Source organism: Bufo bufo, chromosome 6 (assembly GCF_905171765.1).
Source record: "Bufo bufo chromosome 6, aBufBuf1.1, whole genome shotgun sequence".
Taxonomy (NCBI): Eukaryota; Metazoa; Chordata; class Amphibia; order Anura; family Bufonidae; genus Bufo; species Bufo bufo.
Genome location: NC_053394.1, coordinates 370,030,253 through 370,051,970, shown reverse-complemented (window position 1 = coordinate 370,051,970; position 21,718 = coordinate 370,030,253). Strand labels below are relative to the sequence as shown.

General features: G+C 45.4%; 1 protein-coding gene across 4 annotated transcripts in view; it reads left to right on the top strand.

Annotated features, from left to right (window-relative positions):
* Positions 1-11,600, top strand: part of CCDC57 (coiled-coil domain containing 57) — a 96,877-nt gene extending 85,277 nt beyond the window's left edge. For all 4 annotated transcript variants that reach the window (XM_040437604.1, XM_040437605.1, XM_040437603.1 and 1 more), the window contains 3 exons: positions 1,676-1,792; positions 2,977-3,163; positions 10,567-11,600. In XM_040437604.1, coding sequence (XP_040293538.1) covers positions 1,676-1,792; positions 2,977-3,163; positions 10,567-10,730 — 468 coding nt within the window. In that variant the 3' untranslated portion in view covers positions 10,731-11,600. The remainder of the gene's footprint in view (positions 1-1,675; positions 1,793-2,976; positions 3,164-10,566) is intronic.
* The last annotated feature ends 10,118 nt before the right edge of the window (positions 11,601-21,718 follow it).

Here is a 21,718-nt window from a genome sequence, read left to right as displayed (position 1 = left end):
ATTTACGTAGGACTGAATATTGAGGGGGTTATGTTCTTTACATGGAACTGTATGTTGAAGGCGGCTGGGGAGGGGGTGATGTTATTTACATGGGACTGTATATTTGAGGGGGCAAGAGAGCTGGTGTGATGTTGTTTACATGGGACTGTATTTTGGAGGGGGCTGTAGATAGAGAGGGATGTTATTTACATGGGACTGTATATTGAAGGGGGCTGGAGAGATGGTGTGATGGTATTTACATGGGACTCTATGGCGGAGGAGGGAAATAATGTTATTTACATGGGACTGTAAGGTGGAGGGGCTGAGGAATTATAATTTCTGAGGACAGTAAACGGAGGAATATAACTACAGGGGGCACTTCAGGGGGCATTATAAATACTGGGGGCACTTCAAGGCAAGCATGACAGTAGGGGGCAATATAAATACTTGGGGCACTTCAGGGCGAGCATTATAACAGTAGGGGGCAATATAAATACTGGGGGCACTTCAGGGCGAGCATTATAACAGTAGGGGGCAATATAAATACTTGGGGCACTTCAGGGCGAGCATTATGACAATAGGGGGCATTATAAATACTGGGGGGCACTGTGAGGGCATTTTAAATCCAGGGGACATTAGGCGTGCTTATTACTACTGGGGGCTCTAAAGGATGGACTTATAGATCTACATTATTGCTACTAAGAGCACTTTGGGGGCCTTATTACTATTGAGGGGTCTGTAGAGAGCTTAATCACCACTGGGGGAAACAATAGGGGGCCTTATTTCTACTGCGGGCTCTGTGAGGGTATTATGAATACTGGAGCACTCTTCTACTAATGGGGGCAGTATTACTGATGAGGGCATTCTAGAAGGGAATTACTATTGGTGGGACTATGAGAGGCAGTATTACTATGGAGAAGATTATCTTTTCTTCAGGATAGTAAATGTCTTCAGTGCTAGTGTGCGCGGGAAGGGGGGGGGGACTGGTCGACTTAGAGAATTGGGGCTTAAAGACCCTAGCAACGCCCCTGAGTAGGTGTATTGGAGCAATGAATGGGGAGGTCTCTGGACCCATGTGAGGTACAGGGCTGGTTCTAGCTTTGGTAGAAAGAGATGGTCATGTCTGATTTTTCTTTTTTACATTAATTAAGGGATAACCCCTTTAAACAGGTCACTCCTGCAGTAACAGCTGATCGCCCAGAGTTTCTACAGCTGATGGCCATTCCCTCTCTTTTCTTCAACCCTCCTCCTGTGTCACTTGTCACTCAGTTGTGTTTATGAACCAGGGAGATCAGGATGATCCCTCATCGCCTTTAGTGTTTGCAAAAGTTGATATCTTGTGAATATAGCTGTTCACTGATTGTTGCAGGGCGTAACTACCGTTCAGGTGGCCATACACAGGAGAGCAAAGTCAACTGAACACACTGTTTTCGGCTGGAGCAGCCCACTATCTTATGTGTATAGGGTGTGCCGACTGTCCTCTTATAGCAGACGTCTGAGGAAAGGAGGATTGGGCATACTGGATTTCAGCTTGCCTGATCCTTTGTTCTCACAGGCTCTCTCCATTGATATCACATACACACTTGGCCGCGCTGGGCATGCTTGTGTATAGGAGGGTCATTGCAGAAGGAGCGTGCGCGCTGTGAAATCTCTCTTGACATCTCACTATGCTTTTTTTTTTTTTTTTTATCTTAAGGAGCTACAATTCGCTCAATACCAGAAAGCGCCCAGTCCTCCTGCCAAGGATCGCATCACTACAGCAGCCAAAATTAAAGGGCACGGCGACAGGTCTGAGGCTTTAGCTGCAATGCAGGTAGGTCGGTCATATGAAGGGGTGGTGAGAAGATATGTGCTCCTGGGGATAGTCCTGTCTTCGTAGATCTCTATTTCAAATGACAGCCAGATTAATGCTTGATCTTCTCCTTGGCATGGGATATATGTAGAAGGTGACTACCATGGGTGTAGCTAAAAGCTCAAGGGGCCTGGTGCAAGGGTTCAGCTTGGGCCCCCTTCCCTCAGTGCTTTTGTGGCCAGGGGCAGGGGTGCACCTAGCCTTTGTGCTGCCTGAGGCAAAAAATGAACCCCCCCATGCCAAATTCTTGACCTAACCCCTTCCCTCCAGACAGAGTTGTAACTTGACCAGTATGCAGTTTTTATAATACCGGTGTCTTCTTATCCAGCACAAGGGTCTTTGGGCCCCTCAGGCTCCTGGGCCCGGTAGCAACTACTTCACTGGACTACACATCCAGCATCTAAAAACATGGGCTAGACTGCTGTGCATGACTCTTGTGACTCCTCCACTTTGCCCCATAACGCTTTATTGTTTCTGGAGTCCGTCCAGGCAGTTTCCTCATTTTACTTGCTGAATTGTGATATGGCTGCTGCACCTTTCATGAAAAGCCTGAACTGCCCATGGAAGCAATCGGAATATAATTAAAAAATGGAGGCTAAAGAACATACATGGGGAACAAAAAGGCTCGTAACACAGACATTATCCCAGCTGAAATACAGAGACAGATGTGTAAATGCCCACGGCCGCGTCCATATTTCAGTCCGCAAAATACAGATACCTTCTACAGTATATGCACTTTGGTTTTCTCTCACTCCCATTTACAAAGTGCTGTTCTTGTCTGCATTATAGCAAGGAAGATATCTTACGTTTCGAATCGCCGGTGGATACGCTGAAGTTATGTAGAGGCCGACACCTCGACATAACTTAAGAAATCCACCGCCAGTGCGGGGGCTTATTAAGACCACCGTCTAAACCGCCAGTCTTAGTAATTGTGCCCCATAGTCTTTTTCCTTTTCCAGAAAGAGTTCCATTTTGTCCGTGGCCTGTGTCTGATATTGCCCCTTTCAGTTAAACAGGGATGAGGTCAGTACCAGGCGCAGCCCATGGACAAGAGTGGGGCTGTTTCTGGGATCAGACCTGTTTTTGGATCCAGTTGTGTTGTCTATGATATTATTGATGTGCATCCTGTTTGTTATATTACGCAGCCTTCGACTTCTGAATCTACACGTAAAGAGAACGTCACTCCATCACCACGTGGACGTCTCGGCTCTAGGTCCAATCAGTCAGGGGCGTCTTGGGTTGATGGAGATTCATCTATACAGGAGGTCTGGAAAATCCTAGATATGGGGTCAAGTCCGTCACTGATGAGCTCCCAAGAAGAGGCACAACAAGGTGAGGATGAGACGTTAGAAAACTTACTGCATTTCATCCTAAAATAAAAAAAATAAAAAAGCTGTCTCTGTAAGGCTGCATTCACATCTCGTTTTGAGCCCACGTCGGAGGCATAAGGGTCCATTCTCACGACCATATATTTGAGTGCACATCCATTCTGTAATTTTGTGGAAACGAATGCGGCCTCAAAACGAATGGATCTTCAGCCACACTTCCGTTCCGTGGCCCTGCAAAAAAAGATAGAAAGTGTCCTATTTTTGTCCGCAATTGTGCACAAGAGTAGGCATTTCTGTCATAGGGCTGGCCGCGCTGTTCTGCAAAATGCGGAACGCACACGGCCAGTATCCGTGTTTTGCGGATCCGCAATTTGCAGACCACAAAAATGGATACTGTCATCTGAATGAGCCCATAGTCAGAAGCCAGGATCTCTCAATGTATACTTGTAATGGATAGCTGGGACATATCCCTCTTGCTGGAAATTAATGGCAAACATACGTGAACCGTTTACTCCTTAACGACTGCCCACTGTCTTTTGATAACGGGCGGCGCAGCTCCTCAGTTTGCTGCAATCTAACAGGAGCAGATCGGGTGCCCGGCTGGTGATAGAAGCGGCTTAGAATTGCTTCTGTCTTCTCTTTTGAAGTGCACCCAATGCTATGATCACTGGTAGTGTCGCTGCCTTTATTAGACCCAGTGTCCTCTGTGCCCATCCAACATGACAGAGTATACCCAAACCAGCCCTGCCGATTACTAATGGCGCCACAGGGGCTGGCGTTCCCTGTCATGGGGGCTGCTGTAGATGTCTCAGTAACGGTGGAAGTGAACAAAAAAAAAAAAGATAAAGTCTTGGGTGACATATTATGTTAAAACCTATATATACACAGAAGTAAAAAAAAATAGAATAAAATAAAAATAAATAGGAAAACACCAGCATAGCTGCCCGGTTCACCTGAGACTACACATAAAGGGTATGGAAACACAGTAGGGAACCCATTCTCATACTTTGGGTTATCATTTTTTTTTAACTTTTTGTACACTTTGCCCCTAATTTAAACTGAATTTTTTTTACTCTGAATAAAAAGGATTAAAAACAGTAGCCCAAGAAATAAAAAATCTTAGATTTTCCAGGTGTTAAGTATTGATGGCTTATGCTCAGGATAGGTCATCAGTATCTGATCAGTTGGCGGTCAGCACCCCTGCAGGACAAGCGCCGCAGCCTATTCATACTATTGTATAGCAAGCACAGCGCCTCTCATTGTATAGTGGCCGTACCTGTTACTGCAGCTCAACCCTTTCACTTCAATGGGACTGACCAAAGGACACAACGCCACAGGCTGAAGAATAGGCTGCAGCGGCTTTGTGGATTGGCAGGAGTGCCAGCAGTCAGACACCCACCAATCAGATACTGCTGACCATCAAGATAGACCTCCAAGAAAATCCCTTTAAAGCACATGTGCAAAATAGCTAAAAGGGGTCTGATCATTTTTAATAATGTGAACGCTGCATCTGCACTCTAGTAATGGGGCACCAGCAGAATTCGCTTTGGAAGTGAATGGAGAAGATGTCATACTATCATGTATTTAACGTTGCTGAACACACAATGTTGGGTTCCTGATGTACTGTACACAGGCATCACCAGTTCTTTATGTATCTCCCTGTCTGGTAAATGTTCCCCTATGCTCTGACCGCAGATAACCCTGCCGGGGGCAGAGGCATTACTGCCGGTCATTACCTGCAGTTCACGTGCTGCGCTTGTTGTGTAGTGTGTGGGCTCAGTATTACACAAGTCCAGGCTGAAGGGAGATGCCAAGTGCTGTGTCCTTAGCTCCAGTCCTCTGTAATATGTGGGATGAAAGTGCACAAGGGGCTGTCCCAGGATTTAAACTTGTCACCCATCCACAGGACAGGTGACAAGTGTCTGACTGGGGGGACATCCACTCATTACAAGAACAGGGGTGAGGAGAGGGTCAGACTGGCTCACCAAAGCTTTGACAATAATAAAACAGGTCCTACTGTATATACACAGAGGGTGGGCCCTCAGAATCATTTCCTCTGGTGGTCCGAAGGGACTTCAATCCGACGCTGGGCAAGGATGCATACTGCTGCTTCATTCATCCCTATGGTGCTGCTGAATAGTGATGAGCGGCATAGGCAATATTCGAATTTGTGAATTTTTGGCCAAATATTCGCCATAAATTCGCAAATTCGAGAATTTGTGATCTCCAGTCATTGTTTACTTGATTGCGAAAATCCGCAATGTAATATATTCGCGATAAACTGGCGATTAGAATAGTCAACACTATTTAGCGAATATGAATGCATAGCACTATATTCTAAATATTCGCGAATTCTCGAAGTGGCGATATTAGCGATTAAAATTTGCAATTCGAATATTCGCGCTGAACACTACTGCTGAAGAGAAGCTGGGTACAGCGCCCTGCTATCTCAATCGGTCCCATAGAATTAGTTGGAGCGTCGGTGCACTCCTTTCACACGGGGAGGACTTCCATCCTCTTGATCAGTGGGGAGCCTATAGGTTAGACCCCCATCAATCCTGTGTTTAAATCTTAGGATATCCCTTTTAATGGACATGTGTTAATAGGGCATTGTCAGGCCGCACATTGGTGACACTTAATTTTCATGACTGCAAAAACTGGGCTCACTTTGAAGACCAAATGATATTGAGGTGTTGCCAGGCTTGTGCAGGGTCACCGTGTTCGACCACCACATACTGGCTTCAGATTTGCACCAACTGCTCTCCATATCAGTGACGTCCAGTATACAGGTATGTATGTCAAGAAACATATTCTACATTTTTCAAACCAGCTTCTGGATCTGAATACTTTTGTAATTGCAGGTAATTAAAAAATTTTGTTTAACTACTGAGCTATTCAATAAAATGTATCGGTGTAGCGCCACCTGCTGTTTGGTCTTTTACTTATTTTTTTTTTTTGTCCATCTCACTGAGCTGGTCGCACGCGCTCAGTTTAAATCTTCATCTGCTACCAGCCATGTGTATTGTTAGAAGCTGTGGCCGTTACAGGAAGAGAGCTGCAGCAGAAAGGAGACGCCCCTGGAGCTGACAGGGTCAAGATAATCTAGCAGAGCAATTGTAACAATGAATGTGGAGATCTTTGGATCCATGTGAGGTACAGGGCTGGTTCTAGCTTGGTTAGAAAGTGGTTGTCATGTCCTATACCATGTTTGATTTTCATTTTATACATAAATCATGGCATAACTCCTTTAAGCAAGTATATGGCAAAGGCTGGACAGCAACTTTGGTCGCCCAGTATTGACCACGGTGATGTTTTATTTGACCTCCCAGAATTCCACATAATGGTGAGAATTTATTATGAGCATAAGATTTGAAGTTGGCCAAATTTATTCGATATTGCATGTGGTTTGAGTAATTTAGCCATCTTTAAACACTTTTGTCTAGAAATACCCCTGTCCTGTCTGTCATGAAGCCAATTAACATAGTTAACCACAACCACTTTCCCACCCAATTTTTGCTCAAAACGGCACTTGTGACAAATTTTGCCACTTTTTCCATACCCTAATGATGTATTTCTGCCAATAATTGTCTTTCTGTAGTTGAAGACTTTATAAAATTATGTTATTCTTGTGCCAGTGCATCTAAAATGAAATAGTAGCGCTGTATGTCTAAGGTTACTTTCACACTAGCGTTTGTATTTTCCGGTATTGAGATCCTTCATAGGTAGAGATGAGCAAATTTCCGCTTAGGAAATTCTTTCACACTTCGTTTGGTGGTAAAAGGTGAATTCCGTTATGGATTCCGTTACCTCGGACCATAACGCAATTCTACGACTGAATGCCTTTAGAGGCCTTCAGTTATTCATTCCGTCATAATAGAAGTCCATGGGCTGAAAAAGAGGATTCCCCTACATAACGGGACGGATCCGCTTTGCAGCCCATAGACTTCTATTATGATGGAATGCCTCTAAAGGCATTCCGTTATGCATTACGTCATAGAATTGCGTTATGGTTCGTGGTAACGGAATCCATAATGCAATTCACCTTTTACCACCAAACGATGTGTGAACGAATTTAAAAATATGACCGGCTGGGCGTCGTCTGTTCGGGAGCGGTCAGACAGTCCCTGCGCCTGCGCCGAATACAAATGCACATGGCGCAGGCGCGAGAATAAGGCCGATGGATGAGATGGAGGCTGGCAATCTAGAGATGGGCGGGCTGGAGGGACGAGCGGGGCGGAATACAGGGTGAGTAGACGGAGCCTCTAGGTGCTGAAAAGACGCCCCCATAGCACCTAGAGGCTCATTTGCATAGCAATAAAAGTTGGTTTTTTAGTGTAACGGCTGCACACAAAGGTCTTAGAATAGCATGGTTAGGTAGAGCAGACACTAGCAGATCGCTAGTGTCTGACAGCTAATTAGGTCCAAATGAGGTGGTAGAAACCCTTTAAGTCACCCCGAGTGACTATAACTGGCAATCATTAGATTGCCCATTGTGTTCATTGATATAACTGCTGCCACTTAGTGGCCTGTATTGGTATATTCCTCTGGACTCCGAAGCCTGCTTGAGGCTTCGGGCTATTAGATCAGTGTAAACAGGTTCCCCGATCTCAGCCGGGGAACGCTGTTACCAGAGCGGGAGCGCAAGGCTTCTGAACTGCTCAGATGCCATGGTCACATTTGACCACGGCATCTGCAGGGAGAAATGTATGCGATCAGCCTTATAGCTGATCGCATACATGTGCCGCATGTCTCTGCTATTTTAAACAGCAGAAACCCGGCGGCTATGGCGCCCGCTGCGCGTGCGAGCGAGCGCCATGTTTAAAGAACATACATGTACGGCGGAGGTCCTGAAGGGGTTAAAGGTGGACATAGCCTTTAGGCCACACACCACTCTCAAGTCATACACGTCTTCCATAGATGTGCATGGGGATCATTTGTCAGAGTCCAGGGCCACAGTGATTACAGTGACCCTAAAGTTGTGGAAATTGCCCATAACTTTATTCTTTCTTCTGCTCAGAGGTCACATTTCAGGTCACATCAAAACCCAAGGAACCTTGTTTAGAACGAAGCGTGTTTTTTGTGTCCATTACAAAAAGTTACCTCCTTTAGAGCAGGACCTCCAGCAAAATTATATTACCATCAGTGCTTTTATGTCATGTGCAGATCATTGTATTAGTAGTCCAGAGGAACACTATGGATTCTAGTCCTGGCCAACAGGTAGAAGACCTGCGTACAGTGACTTTTGTGTGGCATGAACCTACCGATCCGAGCCCACTCTCGGTATCTGACCTCGTCTTGCTGACGGTGTTTTGTAACTACCCAGCAGCATTGCAGAGGCTTTGGGTTTCGTTGCCCTGCAACATAATTGCCTCATAGGGTTTGAAGCTGTCAGGGGGTTATCGCACCACTTCCCCATCAGACACAATGTCAACAGTGTTCACATCAGGCTATTGGGCTATTATGAACTATCCGTCTGGGTGAAATGCCACACATTGCAGAGTGTTAGTAAATCATTCACCAGTGTGATCCTCTCCCGAGTCTGAAGATAACAACCCGTCATTTGGAATTACAGCTTTACTGGGTTATATTTATCACTTGGGTAACACAAAGAAAACCAGGTAGAGGATAGAAAACCCCGAGATATAATTATGTATGTAATACACAAAGCTGATTTGAGTGTTGACTGAAAGGGAAACTGTCAGCAAGTCCAAATCCCATAGAGGTAATGGAGAGATCTTTCTAAACATACCTCTGCACCAGTAGTACAGCTTAAACAGAAAGGGAAGTTTTAACTTCTCCTGCCCATATGTAAATGAATGGAGAAGTGTCTGCTGGACATATCTGGAACAGCAAAGTGGTCGGCAATCTTGGGTCTAATCCCATCTAAGCCGTAGGCTATAAACCGACACATGCGCAGTCAGTGCATCAGCTCCACATCCCTTCTGCATCTTAAGTGGTCACTGTACTTTCAACAGGACTTTACAATTCACAAAGTTGCTCACCTTGGGTTAGATCATGTAAACGCATTGCAATGCTTATTTTGTATTAATCATTGATGACTGTTTCCAACAGAATTGCGAATACAGCTCTGGACTATAGTAAAGCTCAATACGATATAATATATTGTGGCAGTGGAGCTGCCAGAGGGCTATATGAGGGCCATTAAAATGGTGTATCTCACCCAGAGGAAGCTGGGTGAGAACAAGAAAGGCTGGGAAAATAGTTTTTTTCCCACCATCTGCAGCAGCGTAGCTGGTAATTTAGATAATTCGCAGCCAGCTGAGGAGCTCAGGTAAAGGTGGGCTTGGCTCCTCAATTAGGGCTCCCTGTCTGGGGAAGGAGCAGGCTGCAGCAAGGCCTGTGGGAGCCGGGACCCTCTAACCCTGTGTAGGGTAAGCACCGTGTTGTGTTTTGGGGAGCTGGGTGGTAAACCCAGATCCCAATACAGAGGGAGAAATACGGTGTAGTCAGTGGTTAGACGGCTGAGGATTTATGTTTATGATTTGTTTGGACTGCTGTAAAAGTGACAATAAAGCTGGTCGTGGCCAGTTTGCACCCAAATCTGCAGTGCTGGAGTCGCTTCTTGAGGTGTGCCAACCGTATAAGCGGAGAAGATGGCGATCCTAGAGAGCTAAATGACCCCGAGTTGTCACAATATTTATAACATACCATCTTTTTCGGACTATAAGATGCACCGGGCTATAAGATGCACCTAGGATTTGGAAGAGGAAACAAAAAATATTTTCTATCAGACCTTAAGAGCAGGTCCCCAAATCAGATTCCCCATTCTTAATCAGACCTCAGATCAGATCCACATCAGACCCCCAATCCACATCAGAGCCCAGATCAGACCCCCAAGCTCCATCAGCCTCAGATCAGACCCCACCCCCCCAACCTCCGTCAGCTTTAGATCACCCTCCCATCAGACCCCCCCCCAGCCTCCATCAGCCTCAGATCAGAACCCCCCCCCCCCTTCCTCAGCCTCCATTAGCACCATCAGCCTCAGATCAGACCCAATTAGCCTCAGATCAAACCCCCAGCTCCCATCAGACCTCAGATCAGGCATTACAAAAAAATAAACAAAAACTTACATCGCTTGGTCCAGATGGCGCTGCAGATCCAGGACACACCCCTCCATCGCTTCTTCTGGGTCTCGCTGTGTACTGTGACCTGATCGCGCCTACGTCTCGATGCTGTGTATTGTCAGGAGACCGTGCACAGCGGGATCCAGAAGAAGACCAGGGAAGGTGAGGATATCACTCTTTATGTAAACCGTAAAATGATGCCTGGCGGTTAGTCTTTACTGTGCATATACGTATGTCTATTAGTAATCTGCTAGCATTTATTCTGCCCGGAGATAACAATAACGAGGTTTCTCTTACTAATAAATTTGTGTTCTACATGTAGTGACCACATCAAGAAGTCATCCAGGATCGGGGAATCAAAATACAAAACCATCTTCTTTGAGGAATCGTTCCGAGAAGCCCGCCCAGCCGTTGAATACCAGAAAGACAAAAGGCAGAGGATTGCACAACACCCCCAAAATTCGGAACTACAACATACAAGACTGATTTAAGTTCTCACCATCTCTTTTCACCTTGAGAATTGCTGGGCGTAAAAGTGGTGGTGCCCATCAATTATACATGAACCAGCCTTTCTGCAGATGGGTGACTCTGGCGATCTCGGAGCATTTGGTTTGGACCTTCTGTTGGCAGTTGCATCATATTTGACCATAGGATTAATGTTTCTGTTCTTGCCCTTAAACCAAAGACATCCCAACAGACTCCACTGAAAGTCAGTGTGGTCACATCAGGTGCTGGTATCTGCTTCACAACTGACCTGACGGAGCATTGTGCTTCCTGTTGTCAGCCATGATGCGCCGGTACACTCGGCTGCTTTTGCCACATGGCCAAAACTGGTAACCGTTTTACTACTGATTTCCATGTGCTTACCACGTACTTGCCACACTGCCGCATAGTGCATTGTAAAACCACAGCAATTTGTGATGACCTCTATGACACAAACGACTATGTGTACTGGCATCCTTGGTTACTTACGTTGATTTTGATGGCCGTCTTACAATTCCGTACAAGCTCATTGCTGTATGGAACTCTAATAAGACGCCCATAGATGTCCATGTGCCATACTGTACTTTGACGTCTTATGGAGGCATACCAAAAGAGTACATTTACATTTTTGATGCTGTCATTGAATGGAGCTAAACAGCGCTGACTCCCATTGAAAACGAGATACAGACACCATGTGGCCACCACCAGAATTTTGGCGCAGGGTCCATATCCAATTCTGGTGGCTGCCGTGTGAACGTCCTCTTAGGCCTCATTCACACGAGCGTGACTGATTGGCCCTGGAGGCGGTCCGGATGCCTTCAGTGAAACTCGCACCATTTTACAAGCCAGTTCAGTCAGTTTTGTCTGTTTTTGTTTTTTCTGCGCTGTGCAATGCGTTTTAATTAGTTTTTCACGCGCGTAATAAAAAAACCGAAAGTTTACAAACAACATCTCTTAGCAACCGTCAGTGAAAAACGCATCGCACCCGCACTTGCTTGCAGATTGAATGCGTTTTTCACTGAAGCCCCATTCACTTCTATGGGGCCAGAGCTGCGTGAGAAATGCAGAATATAGAACGTGCCACGTTTTTCACGCAACGCAGAACTGATGCGTGAAAAAAAAACACAGACCCATTGAAATGAATGGGTCAGGATTCAGTGCGTTCACATCACGCATTGCTCCCGCACGGAAAACTCGCTCATTTGAAAGAGGCCTTAGAGATAACTCGTGCAAAGGAAAAGTGGAGCAGTCTATAGCAACCAGTCAAGTCACAGATGTCACTAAAAAGTAAAGACTTAAAGGGGTTGTCTCACTTCAGCAAATGGCATTTATTATGTAGAGAAAGTTAATACAAGGCCCTTACTAATGTATTGTTATTATCCATATTGCTTCCTTTGTTGGCTGGATTCATTTTCCCATCACATTATACGCTGCTCGTTTCCAGGGGTTACGACCACCCTGGAATCTATCAGTGGTGGTCGTGCTTGCACACTATAGGAAAAAGTGCCGGCCTCTCTGGTGGCTGGGACGGTGGGAGCGCATAGGCTGGTGTTTTTTTCCTATAGTGTGCAAGCACGACCACCGCTGATGGATTGCAGGGTGGTCTGTAACCATGGAAACGAGCAGTGTATAATGTGATGGAAAAATGAATCCTGGCAATATAGACAATCACAATACATTAGTAAGTGGCTTGTATTCACTTTCTCTACATGATAAACATATATTTAAATCCACTGCACAGTCCACAAGTCACTCAGCATGTGTCGGGGAAATGACCAAATAGAAGGTTTATTTCCTAACTGGTTGCCTCAATAATGTGGTCAATATGTATCCTCAATATTTCCTTAATGTTTCCGTAGAAACGCTAAGGAGACGCTAAGACACGTATAATGGAAAGCGATGACGCCGTTAGAGATAATGCCAGTAAGCCTATTTAGGACTCATGCACACAAACGTATTTTTGTTCCGTTCCATATTTTTACAGGTCCATATGCGGAACCATTCATTTCAATGGGTCCGCAAATAAAACTGAAAAGACTCCTTGTGCATTCCGTTTCCGTATGTCCGCATGCCCGTTCCACAAAAAAATAGAACATGTCCTATTCTTGTCCATTTTGCAGACAAGGACAGGCGTTGTTACAATAGATCCGCAAAAAAAAAACGGGTATAACACAGATGTCATCCGTTTTTTACATAAGGTCGTGTGCATGAGCCCTTAGTACGCCGAACGAAGTGCCGGAGCGGCTGCCTTGAAGGAGCATTTACAAACAGCTCGGTATTGGGGATTATCAACCACGTGGAGGTCGCTGTATGTATACCTAATGTATGCACCGACATTATCTCTATAACGGCGTCATCATTTTCCATTATTGCTACTATTTGCAAGACTTTACGTGTCTTAGCGTCTCCTTATAGAAACATTAAGGAAATATTGAGGATATATATTGACCACATTATTGAGGCAACCAGTTAGGAAGTAAACCTTCTATTTGGTCATTTCCCCGACACATGCTGAGTGACTTGTGGACTGTGGATTTACATATATATAAAAAAAAAATATTGATATATAGTCATTTGATTTTAATATATTTTTATATTTATATCCAGCAAGGGCCCTGCTGGGGGGGGTTTACTATCCAAATGTTATACGACTGCTATTTATATTTCATTAGAGATTGCGTGCGGTGTCTGGGTGGAGGAGCGCCTGTCAATATTTGTCAATTTGTCAATGTTTGTGATTTTGTTTTTAATAAACTTTTATTTATTAAAAATCTGAATTTTTAAAATTACTTTTTTATTTTTATTTTTTATTCCTGTAGTAGAAATGTGTGTGTATGTATATGTATATGTATATGTATATATATATATATATATATATATATATATATATATATATATATATATATATATATATTTTTTTTTTTTTATGACTGTGTACTGACATACTGTATGCCAGTGTACGAATAGTGGATACCTAAGGAACACCAGGAAACATAGAAAACCCTTGGGTCCTTCAATACCCTGGTCTGTCTACCCATAGAGATAGGGGCCCCCGATCCCATCACAGAGATTCCCTGTGTTGTGATTACATTCAATCCCCCATCAGTCAGCGGGTTAAACAGTGGAGATCAGAGGTTCCTCTGATCTCGGCGGTCAGGGTAGGGCTGCGGCTGTGTGTTATAGACATTGCCCTGGTTCTGATTACATAGGCACACTTGGGGCTCTTGCAGGTAATCCGCTGCGTGAATGCGTGCCAAGCCCCGTTCCGGACAGCAGAGACACGGAGCAGTAACATGACTGATAATGCTCTTTGCCTCTCTGTGATCTTTTTACTACAAAATCATGGTGACAACTTTATCTCACTGTGATTTTGTAGTAAAAAGATCACAGATAGGCACGGAGCATTCAGTCATGTTACTGCTCCGTGTCTCTGCTGTCCGGAGCAGGACTTGGCACTCTTTCACGCAGCGGATTACCCGCACGGCATCTGCTCGTGTGAAAGAACCCTTACACTGGCGTGCATACTGAACAAGTTGATTAATTACTACACTGTTTTTCATGGGTTGTGTCTGGTATTCAGCTCAGCCCTATTTCGTGATATGAGCTGAACTGCAATACCACGTCAGTCCATACACTGGTGTGGCGCTATTTCTCAAAGACTTTTTTTTCTACTCTCCTGCAACCCCTTTAAGGAACCTCAGTGATGCTCAGCTAAGATGGATTCTTGTGCAGTTTATTATCGCTCCTCCATATACAAAAAGTAGCACAATGTGCAGAAGAGCTTGCAATTACTATAGAAATAGTCTACATGATGAGCCCTCTTTTCCCATACCGGTCATTGTGCTGCTGGTGATGACCTCCAGCAGTCGAGTTCATACTGTATAACATAACTACTGTATTCGTGAAAGACAGACTTGTAATATGAGGGACGTTGTATCTGAGAACAAGACCACAGACATGGTTCCCTGGTTGGCATCACCGGGCATGTAATTCTCTTCTGGAAGACATCTGGGAATGCTGCCAAGGTTGCTCTGCGTTCCCATGGACTGTAAATGCCAGTCTCAAAGAGGGTCCTATATTTCAGTGTTTGGTGGGGGCATCATGGTCTGCCTACACTGGCTGCTTTTCATCTATCGGTAAGACAAATCCAGTCCAGTGCCAGGGTGACCCTCTCATGCCCAGCCTGAAGAAAGATCTTGTATTTCTGGTGAATCACATTATCAATGTTGCAAAAATGACATAAAGGGGAAAAATGCATCTGCAGTACTCCAGAACTTGGGGGTATCTGCAGTTGCTTCATGTTTATGTAATGTAATGGGATGCTATGCCATTTATTTGAGAAGAGGTGGTAATGGTTGGAAGGAACAGGGCTAACCACCCTGTACCTCGCCTCTTGGTGGCAGTGCGCTGGTCCTTCCTGCCAAGAGTTCCTATGCAGACAGAGAAAGGAGAGAGAAGGAGAGAGTTCCTGTTCTGATAGAGGGGAGGGAGGAAGCACATGTCAGAGCTCCCACTCCCAGGAACCGAATCTTATTTCCCTGGGAGGGAAACTCTGGAACCAATCTTATTCTTCTGTGAGTACAACTTAATCCTGCCTCAAGAAACCACTTGAGAGACATAACCGCAGAGTGATCAGAGAAATAGAGCTTTAGGCTCCATTCACACATCCGCAATTCCATTCCGCATTTTGCGGAACGGAATTGCGGACCCACATGCGGCCCCGATCCGGAATTGCGGACCCGCACTTCCGGGTCCGCAATTCTGATCCTGGAAAAAATAGAACATGTCCTATTCTTGTCCGCAATAGCGGACAAGAATAGGCATATTCTCTTAGTGCCGGCAATGTGCGGTCCGCAAAATGCGGAACGCAAATTGCCGCTGTCCGTGTTTTGTGGATCCGCAAAGCACACACGGATGTGTGACTGGACCCTTACAGACGCTGCTGCAAGGTGAGGGACAACAGCTCAGACACCACCACTTAGGCTACTTTCACATCTGCGTGCCATTTAATACATCCGGATGCATCGGTTTCCGTAAGGATCCGGTTGTATTACATCGAAACTGAACAAACCGGATCCGGTATGAAAATCATTGTAAGTTAATGGGCTCCGTATCATTTTTTTTCGATAACAAAAAAAAACATTCAGCACCTTTGACTTACATCGATTTTCATGTCTGATCCGGTTTGTTCCATTTTGCAAACCAGACTCAAAACCGCAACTCGCAGCGTTTTTGTGTCCGGGCACCAAAATGCAAAAAAACTGAACGGATGCATACTTATGCCTCCTGATCTGTTTTGCCCCCATTGACAATGAATGGCGACAAAACTGACCCGTTTAATTGAAAACATAGATGTGAAAGTAGCCTTACCTAAGCATTGCTAGGCCAGACTCGCATTAAGGCCTCTTTCACACGGTCAGTATTTGTAAGCCAAAACCAGGAGTGGGTCCAAAACACGGAAGAAGCACAAATATTTCTATTCTACCTGTAAGGCTTCGTGCACACATTTGCGGTCCACAAAGCACAGGCACTATCCGTGCGGCTGCTGCGATGCTAACCCACTCAAGTGAATGAGTCGGCATCCGTGATGCGGTGAGCACACGGCCAGTGCCCACATATTGCGGACCCGCTGTTTGCGGGCCACAATACGGGCACAGCTTGGCAAAGGCCGTGTACATGAGACTTTATCTGTAGGTTCCACTTCTGGTTTTGGTTTACAAATACTGATGCAAAATACTGACCATGTGAAACGAGCCTAGCCTGTATTACAGTGGACACCTAAATCCACAAGTGCTTGCTAGTGCCAAACGTTTGCCATCCAACCAGTAACCGTACCTCCTCATCTGGTGCCAGAGAAACTGCACTTTGTATTTGTTGCTGCTGGATGAGCCATACATTATATTTTAATATATTAAGTAAAGAGTAAGAGACTGTTAGGGTTCATGCACACGGCCGTGGCGGTCCGCAATACCCTGGCACCAGCCGTGTGCACCCCGCATCACGGAATGGGTCCGCAATCCGGAAGGTCGGTGCATGCACTACTTTTTTGCGGTGCGTACAGTCGGATGCGGATCGCGTACCCCATTCAAGTGAATGGGTCAGCGATCCGCATGCGGTGGCCCAACGGTCGGTGCCCGTGCATTGCGGACCGCAATTTGCACAGGCCCGGCTGGCACAAGTTTATGTGAATGAGCCCTTATAGGTTTACTTCTGGCCTGATTCTTCAGTCTACAGTTTCACTGCCCCAAACCCAAGGGAGCGATGGCCTGAGGGAGAAACCTGTTACACAACATCTCATAAGGGCAACTACCACTCCCATCCTCTGCACTGGCCCCTCAGTGGCTCGCTGCATATCTTAATGACACACGCTGCATAAGACATTTGGCGCAACTCATGGCATATTGGATACGCTTTCCATCTTACGCTATCTCAGGGCTGTCGCATGAGTCTCTATAATGTTGACAGCCCAAAATATATTTGCCCCATGTCTAAAAAGTTCTGTAACCGCCCAAAATCAAAGGGGCTATCAACACAACAGTGCATCTGGGCATCATAGAAGCGGGGGGGGGACGCCTCCATCTGCCAGAGCAGAAATCGGCTTACAAGCAACCGCCCTAGCAGACTCATGACTGATAGATGCTGGTCCCAACTCTGTAGAATAGGGGTGAGGTGGCCATCGCAACCAGACAGACAATGTGGACAGACGGCTGCGCGTGTGCAGGTATGGAAACAGCTGAGCGGTGCTTAGAGAGTTCCTTTGAATGATCATATTCGGTCTAATTGCAGCTGCCACTAGGGGTCGCTCATTGCGTACAGATTTTTACCTGTCCCATTGGACACCATCAGTACGCTTATATGTATACTCTGACAAACAGTCTCAATGTCAGGTCCTCCCAGGGAGTAAACCTCAAAAATACTGATAGGCTGGGAACTAAAAAAATAAAAAACGTAACTTTTACTTCGTAATGCAGATAAAATAAAATACAGCGGATAAAATGCCGCTCAGTATTGAAATTACTCACAACGCTGCTCTCTGATGAGTCGGATGACCGTCGAAACGCGTTAGGGCCATTAGGGGTTAGTTTGTATTAAGCCTCATGCAGACGTCCGTGGAACACGGTCCGTGAGATACCGGACTGGTATTGCAGGAGCGCAACCAATGACGCCGTGCGCTTCCTGCAATGCCAGTCCAGTATCTCACGGACCGAGTTCCACGGACGTCTGCATGAGGCTTTAGGGTGGATTATATAGGTTTGAGGTTCCAGAGGCTGCGGGTCGCTCTTTTCAGGGCGGGCGCTTCAAATGCAGCCATTGAGGTACAGACTAGGGTCTATGAGGGAGAGGTTACCTAGGCGCTGCTATTTTGGAGCCCACACACTATTGATATCTATGAGCTTCACCTGACCCCCTAAGCTGTACCATACGGTACCCCGATCCAACCCGCCATTTTTATCTCTTTGAGCACCTTATTGAATTTATCTTGTCCGCATTACGAAGGAAAAGTTACGTTTTATATCTTTTTAAGGAGTTCCCAGTTCTCAGTTTTTTTGATCCAGTACGTTTCTTGCGTACGGTGTATTCTCTGGGCCTTTGGTATCATACAAACCCCCGACCAGAATACTGTGTTGTCAAACAGAGCCATAGTAGTCATTTCCATCATGCAGGTCTGAGAAGCTACTGGAAAGTGACAACCGATGTGGAGTTGAAAAACTTTTGCCATTTCCCAAAATTCCGATTTTTTTATTTTTTTTATTTTTAACATATGGCTTTGGTTGCAAATGTCCACTCACATGTTGTTCAAATCTGTTGTGGTGCCCTGCTGAAAGCTACAGCTAGATGGCGATATGAGATGTAGTGTAGTCATGTAGCTTGCACCCACAGCACCCAGTGACAAACGGGCCAGATGCAATATGGCAGTGATGTACTGGGGCAGTGTAACTCTGCTTCAAAGCCCCATGATATCATGAGAGGGACCAGCCAGAACATCCAGAAGGTCTTCCATGCTGGCACTTCTGGGCTGGACTGAGCAGAGCCAACATTTTATAAAAGTCTGCATTTATTCGAAACCAGATTATATTGTGCCTACGGGTTATGTACGTAGCAGTCTCTGGTGTCACACGGCATGGAGCCGTCTGTGCCATGGCATCTACAGAAGTATACAGAGTAGCATCCGTGCAGTTTTTTTTATAATTGTATTTTTATTGAAATTCAACATTACACGTCTATTTCAACTGTAGGCCCCCTTGATGCAACTTTTTGTTTTTGTTAAGGATTTTTTTTTTTTTGGGCATTTGGTACTTTTTTGGTGCTGCTTTTTTTTTCTTTTTTACAGTATTGTGTTACATTGAAAACGACTTTTTTCTAGTAATTTTTTTATGTCCTCTTGAGAAGCCTGTTGGAAAAATATAAAAAATGGATGCCACTGACCCCCCCCCCCCCCAAAAAAAAAAAAGGTTAATGATGCCTTAAAGGGTATTCCCATCAACAGCTTTCATACTTACCTGCGGCGAGTGCGACGTTCACTTCCTGGATTCGGCTGGGCGGGCTCAGTCAGCTTGATTGACGTCTTCTCCCGGCCGGGCCGCACGCTGTCTTCAACGCGCACGCGTCATGGTGACTTATTCTTGGTCTGTATAGTAGAGAGCCGGCGTGCGCGTTTGTGGCTCTGTACTATACTGGCCAGGAAGAAGTCATCATGGCGCATGTGCGGCGGCGTGTGCGTTCAGGACATTGCTCGGCCGGGAAAGAAAATCTTCAGTCTTCTGCGCAAGCGCGGCCACGGGATTCGACAGGCGAGAGGTGGCCGTAACCAGGGGAGACGAAAGACAACAATCAGGTAAGAGGGGACTTATTTTCTCAAAAAAGGTGGGAATTGGGTAATAAAATGTATTTACAAAAATGATCACTGTCCAATCATTAACAGATTTAACAGTGATCATTAAGATGGGAATACCCCTTAACTTTATTAATAAGGTTAAAACTAGACCCAATGGGCAGAAGGCATTGCCACATCCATCTCAGTGGCGCACGCTGTGTGATGGGCATGTTAGATACTCTTCTTCCTACTGATGCCACCACTTACTTTGTTTCCTCTACAACGATATTTTGTGCCAATACAATTTGCGCACTTTGGATCCTTTTAACCCTTTCCTGACAGAGCGACTTGCCCTTCTTGCGTTTTCGTTTTTTTGCTCCCTGCCTTCCTGGAGCCATAATTTTATTTTATTTTTCCGTTCACATAACCGTATGAGGACTTGTACTGATTAATTTTTAAGGTGTTTGTTCACAAATCAATGGATTATAATCACGGAGACATGCACTAGTTTGGTCTGTGATGCGGACCAAACACAACCATTGGCGTCTTACGGGTCTGTGAAAAAACACTGATGCAACACGGATGGCATCTATGTTTGGTCCATGGTTTTCACGGACCATTGGTAGGAGACGCTCTTAATTTTCAGCCTTGCAGTGTACATGGAATACGGATCACAGATGGAGGGTAAAAAACCGACACACCGGCCAAACACGGATTCTTCACAGATGAAACACGGATGGAACAAGGCCTAAAAGAACACCACATAAGGGCTCATGCACACAACCGTATGTATTTTGTGGTCCGCAAAAAATGGATCTGCAAAAAATACGGATGACATCCGTGTGCATTCCGTATTTTGCGGAACGGAACAGCTGGCCCCTAATAGAACACTACTGTCCTTGTCCGTAATGCGGACAATAATAGGACATGTTCTATTTTTTTGCAGAACAGAAATAAGGAAATACAGAAAGGGAATGCACATGGAGTAACTTCCGTTTTTTTTCTCGGACCCATTGAAATGAATGGTTCCGCATACGGTCCGCAAAAAAAAAAAACTGACACGGAAAGAAAATACGTTCGCGTGCATTGGCCCTAACTGATGTGAAATCACCCTAAGGCCTCCTGCACACGACTGAATCCGTGGACCCACAAAATACGGATGTGGCACGTGTGCATACCGCACTTTTCTCGGGCCCATTGTAGAAATGCCTATCCTTGTCCACCAAACGGACAAGAATAGGACATGTTCTGTAATTTGCAGCACGGATGCGGACAGCACGTGGATGGCATCCATATGCTGTTTGCAATTTTTGTGGCCCCATAGAAATGATTGAAAATCAAAAAATACGGATCGAGAGTGCACTTAAAATACAATTGTGTGCATGAGGCCTAAATGTGTACGTTTTCAGATCACATATCCGTTCTGGAAAAGCTGGCTGCCATTCTATCTTCCACATGGGCTCTCGCCCAGATTTGCCATTCAGTACTGCTGCTAGAACGCTGGGTGGCATTCTCATCGTCGGTGTCTGTTTTTCCACTAGGTTCCCTGAGTCATTAGCAGTTGGCTGTTTCATTCATTGGCTTCTATGATATTTGATATCCATTGTCTCCATGTCTATTGAGCGTTAGCGCTGTGCCACACGCCCACACCATATGCAAAGTGGTACGCTGTTGTACGCTGCTTAGAAACCAAACAGAAGCCACAGGTGAAGGTCCCGGAAAAGAGTCACAGTCTACACAGGATGTCGCCTGGTGTCTCCTCATAATACAGGGTGATATTACATTACACTTAAAGGGCATCCATCAGAAGTTTTGTACCTATGACACTGGCTGACCTGGTGCATGTGCACTTGGCAGCTGAAGGCATCTGTGTTGGTCCCAGGTTCATATGTGTCCGCATTGCTGAGAGAAATGAGGTTTTAATATATGCAAATGAGCCTCTAGGAGCAACAGGGGCGTCGCCATTACACCTAGAAGCTCTGCTCTCTCTGCAACTGTTGAGCCCACTCCACTTTGATTGACAGGACCAGGTGTGATGACATTTACCCTGCCTGGACCTGCCGATCTAAGTGGAGAGGATACGGCAGGTACAGAGAGAGCCGAGCCTCTAGGTGTAATGGCGACGCCCCCGTTGCTCCTAGAGGCTCATTTGCATATATTAAAACCTCATTTTTCT